The sequence below is a fragment of the Hevea brasiliensis genome, chromosome 9 (genome assembly GCF_030052815.1).
Source record: "Hevea brasiliensis isolate MT/VB/25A 57/8 chromosome 9, ASM3005281v1, whole genome shotgun sequence".
Classification (NCBI taxonomy): domain Eukaryota; kingdom Viridiplantae; phylum Streptophyta; class Magnoliopsida; order Malpighiales; family Euphorbiaceae; genus Hevea; species Hevea brasiliensis.
Genome location: NC_079501.1, coordinates 88,205,681 through 88,210,974, shown reverse-complemented (window position 1 = coordinate 88,210,974; position 5,294 = coordinate 88,205,681). Strand labels below are relative to the sequence as shown.

General features: G+C 31.2%; 1 protein-coding gene across 1 annotated transcript; it reads left to right on the top strand.

The window, feature by feature from the left end:
* The first annotated feature begins 796 nt into the window (after nucleotides 1-796).
* LOC110661795 (glycosyltransferase BC10) lies at nucleotides 797-3,969 on the top strand. Its single transcript, XM_021820557.2, has 2 exons — nucleotides 797-1,597; nucleotides 3,263-3,969. The coding sequence occupies exons 1-2, from the start codon at nucleotides 1,052-1,054 to the stop codon at nucleotides 3,890-3,892; spliced, it is 1,176 nt and encodes a 391-aa protein (XP_021676249.2). The 5' UTR covers nucleotides 797-1,051; the 3' UTR covers nucleotides 3,893-3,969.
* Nucleotides 3,970-5,294: the final 1,325 nt, after the last annotated feature.

Here is a 5,294-nt window from a genome sequence, read left to right as displayed (position 1 = left end):
TTTTTTTAGAAAATTGAATCAAATTCAATGAAAAATTTTAAATTAAAAAATCAAAGTAAATTGAATTACTGATAATATTGAACTAAATTTCTAAGTTAAATCGGTTTGATTGATTTTTTTTTTAATTTAAACTAGATTCTACTCAACCCTAATCAAAGGAAAAACCTGGGTTTCCTGTTTTTATGTTTTTTAAATTTCAAGTCTAAAGGGTGCACTTTCCTTCCTTCTCAAGAAAGGAATGAAAAAAAATTGTTAGGTAGAAAATAATTGTAAAGAAGATTTTCTTCTTTGTTAGAATAATTGTAAAGAAGATTTTCTTCTTTGTTAGAATCAAAAGAAAATAAAAGGTGAAAAAAAAAAAGAATAGAAAATAATTGTGATTACATTTTTCACCTTTATTGTTTAGATAAAATAATAATAATTTTTTATATATTAATAAAATAATATCAGTAAAGGCTATTTAAGTAAAATTGATCTATTTTCCAAACCAAGGTAATTAAAATTACAATCCTTCCTTATTTTCTATCTTTAATCCTAATTTTCCTACAAATTTAAAGGTTCAAGTCCAATTGGTAAAAACCAAACAGACGATATATTTCATGACAGCAACTCTCCATCATCAGATTGTGTACAGGCAGAGGAAAAGTATATTATAAGGGTCAACCATATGAGGTGTACAAGTCTCCTAATTGCCCCACCCTTAGAATTGACTAGGAGATTAGACCCGTAGCCGTGGTGCTTACTGACCCAAATTTTGGCATAACTATTGCTTACAAGTTTGACTTGGGCTTTCTATGTTCATTGCCTTCATTACCATTGGCTTTTGGGTCTGAAATTTCTGCCTCCCTTTTGCACTGATTAATTCTCTAATACCATGTTCTTCTTCCAAGTGTGCTAGATACAAGAACTGTCAAATTCAGGACAAGATCAATACACATGCACTTTCTCTTAACTGTCGTTTCAAGGGTTTTGGATATGGTGGGCTAATCTAGCATTCCATTTCCTGGCCTCTCAACTCTGCACAAAAGCTTTCTTTCTGGTCTTGGAGGAAATGGAAAATGAGCATCAATCTTCACCAATATTACTTACCAATGCCAAGCTTATTAGTTCCCGTTTGCAGTTAAGATATTTCTTTCATTTTCTTTTCTTTGTTATTGGTTTGTCCCTTGGCATCACTGTCAGCTTGTATTTGAAAAGCATCTCCTTTGATTTCCATATTACCTTGTTTTCTCTTCCACCGCCTCCACCACCACCTCCACAACTGTCGCCGCATCCTCCTCCTCCTACCAATATGAGTAGCTTATTCATATCAAAAACTAAGCCACCTATTAGTCTTATGCATAATATGGAAGATGATGAGTTGTTTGGGCGAGCATCGATGGCTCCAAGGATTCAAAGTGTTCCTCAAGAACTTGTCCCTAAGCCTAAGGTTGCTTTCATGTTTTTGACGAAGGGACCTTTGCCTCTGGCTGCTTTATGGGAAAAGTTCTTTAAAGGACATGAAGGGCTTTACAGTATATATATTCATCCTCACCCCTCGTTCAATGATACTTTTCCTGAAAGCTCTGTTTTCCATGAAAGAAGAATTCCAAGCAAGGTCAGTCTTTTCACTGCGTACTTTCGATCATTTCAATACAAGCAAATAATTAATAGTGTAATTCACAACTAAATTCCTAACATATAGCAAAATTTATAAATTAGTCTCTAATTTATTTTTTAGTAACAATTTAGTTCTTAAACTTAAATTTAAGAACTAAATTGGACCCAGACTGATCTTAGGAAGGGCTGATTGCGGTTCCTTCGTCAATAAACCAGAACCAAAATAGGTTGGTTAAATCGGCCCTATTTGAATTTTTTTAAAATTTATTTTAACATTTGCCTACGTAAAATAGATGAATTTGAACATCTTTAATTCTTGAACCACTATCAAATAACATACAAAATAATTTTTATTTTTATGAATTTTTAAAGTTGATTAACATATTTTAAATTTTTAGGTTCCATTGAAATTTTTAAGATTCTAATTTTAAAAATTTTCCTAGATTATATAGCTGATTGTGGGTATTTTTAAATCTTGACTATTCTCAAATAAGATACACAATAATTTTTATACATTTTTGAAGTTAATTAGTATGTTTTAGATTTTTAGATTCGATTTAAAATTTTTAAAATTCTATCTTTTTAACATTTTTTCATTGATTATGTGGTTGATTGTGAGTATATTTAATTCTTGGACCATTTTTAAATAAGGTACACAATAATTTTTATAAATTTTTAAAGTTAATTAGCATATTTTAAAATTTAATTTTATTGAAGTTTAATGAATTCAAAAATATATTCTTGAGTGTTTAAAGTGTAGAAATATCTAAAATAAATAAAATAATAAATAAAAATATGAATTTTTAATTAAGATGTTTTTTTATCTTAAAATAAATAATAAATACTAAATGCACATAACTATAAATAAATATGAAATAAAAAATAAAATTATAAATAATAAATATCATGAAAAAATTATACATTAATTAGGTTTTATTTTCATTAGAATGATTCTCGATATTATTATATTAGCACAAATTTTTACTAAGAAAAAAAACCTACAACTACTGTTAAAGCATAATAGCTATATTTCTCAATTAACAACAAAATTTTAAATTTTATTAATGTTTAAAGTAATAATAATAATAATAATAATAATAATAATAATAATAATAATAATAATAATAATAATAATAATAATAATAGTAGTAGGTTTTATTTTCACCAATTATTAATTCAAAATTTATACTAGAATCCAAACCGGAACTGTCTCAAGTCCGATCAGATTGAGATCTAATCAGGAATTATAATCGTGAGAAATCAGAATTGAGACCGCTTCAAAACTGGACCGAAACTACTTTGTAACCATCTGAATTCGGGCCAATTCCTGTTCAAGCCTCTAAAATCAAGGAATCAAATCAAAATCGACCCTTGGCTCGGTCTAAAAAGTAGGTATTAATTTTGATGTTCAACAAAAATAAACTGTAATAGTAACCGTTATGATATGTTTTCATTAACAGTTTCAACGGCAATATTAATTTTGATAAGACATCACAAATACCATATTTGGTATAAAATTTTAAACAGAATAAGAACAAGTTTGTGTCATAACTAGTCCCTTTTTTAATTTAATTTTATATTGTATAGATTATTTTGCTATAAAAATTAAATAGAATATAAATTGCCTTTAAAATTTTATTTTATTTTTTATTATTTTTTTCAGCCTGTGGAATGGGGAAGAGCATCCATGATTGACGCAGAGAGGAGACTTTTAGCAAACGCTCTCCTTGACATATCGAATGAGAGATTTGTACTTGTCTCAGAGACTTGCATTCCTTTATTCAACTTCTCAACAATATACAACTACCTCATCAATGCTAGAAACAGCTTCGTAGGTTCCTATGACGATCCAAGGAAGGTGGGTCGGGGCCGATACAATCCCAAAATGTCTCCAAGAATCAACATTTCTAATTGGCGTAAAGGGTCTCAGTGGTTTGAGGTTAATCGCAGGCTCGCCATTGAAATAGTTTCAGACACCAAGTACTATCCTGTGTTTAGACAGCATTGTAGCCCTCCATGTTACATGGACGAGCATTACATTCCTACCCTAGTTAATGTTGTTTGTCCTCAGGAGAACACTAACAGGAGCGTTACTTGGGTTGATTGGTCCAAGAGTGGTCCACACCCTGGAAAATTTGCGAAGCAAGCTATTTCTGTTGGGTTCTTGGATCGAATTAGGTTTGGTAGGAATTGTAGTTACAATGGGAATACTTCCTCTATCTGCTTCCTGTTTGCTAGGAAGTTCTTGCCCAATACTTTGCAGCTTTTGTTGCAGATTGCTACATTTCAATAATTCTTGAGCTTCTTCTACCGATGTATTGCATCTCTGCTCTGTTAAAATAGAAAGAATCAAGAGTAAAGATTTTCTTATTTGAAATTTAAACTTCACATCTCATAATTTCTTAGAAAATTTTGGTCAAGGCTAAATTTACCCTTAAACCTTTGTTTTATAGTCATTTTAGCTCCTAATTTTCATTTGGGGTCCATTGAACTCTTTATAATCCAATTTCAATGCAATTATGTTCTAATTTAACGGTGTTAAATATTTACCATTAAAAAATTTAGTAAAGTTATTTTTTTATTTGTATATAGGCATAAGACTTATTGTACAAGGACACACGTTCAAACAATTGCTGACTGAAGGTGCATCTACTATGCTTATATTGTAATACCCCGAATTTTTAAATAATTATTTTATATGTAAATATTAAAATTTTATTTTATTAAATATTTTGGGAATTTATTTGAAATTTTCTGAATTTTTAAAATCGAGTTTATTTTTCAAAAATAATAAATTTTGTCGATTTTTAAAAATTAATTTAAAGACCACGTGATAAAACTAAAAATATATTTAGACTCTAAAAATTTTTCTAAGATTTTGGTAATTTTTTTCAAAATTTTTAAGCCTCGTTTTTTATCTCAGGGCAGAGTATAAATTTAAATTTGGTATCTTGAATCAGACCAATCGAATCAAACTAGATCGAATCTGACTTGTCGAATCGGATCGGCCCTTTTCCTTCTTTTTCTCCCCTCCTTTGGTGCACCCCGACACCACCCCTTTCCCCTTCGATTCCTCTTTCCTCTCTCCTCCCCTCGTCGGCCAACCGCCGCCCCTCCCTCCCAGTTCGTTGGCGCACCACCAGGCCTCCCTCCCACTGTCGATCGACGTCCAAGCTGGCCGAAAAATCACTCCAAAGTCCTCCAAATGCGCTGTGCGACTTTTCATCTTTCCAGCCAAAATTTGGTTGATTCGGCCACCAATTAGATCAGGTCTTGTCTCAAACCTCATATACACCTTTAGAGCTTTCCATAGATACTAAAATCACAAATTTTTGTTAAGCAGCTTGTCCAATTTGAGCTCGATAAATTTTAGCCCATTTTGACTTTTGGGCTAAATCTTTCCCAAACCGGGAACCTCACAGAGATTCTGAGAGTATTGGAGTGCTCCACTCAATGAAAGCTTTGCGGCAATATAAATTTTAAAATTTTCTTATATCGAAATTTCGGTGGGTCCCACGGACTTCGCAGTATTTTTTCAAGCCTTAAACGAGTTTATTTAATTTTGTAAAAATTTTATTCTAACCCCTAGTGTTGTGGGCTTCATATAGGTACCTTCGTTTTGAAGAAATTTGATTGGAGCCTGGATCTGCATTTTTGGACCAGGCAGACAGGCTACCTGAACAATTTTGGAATCG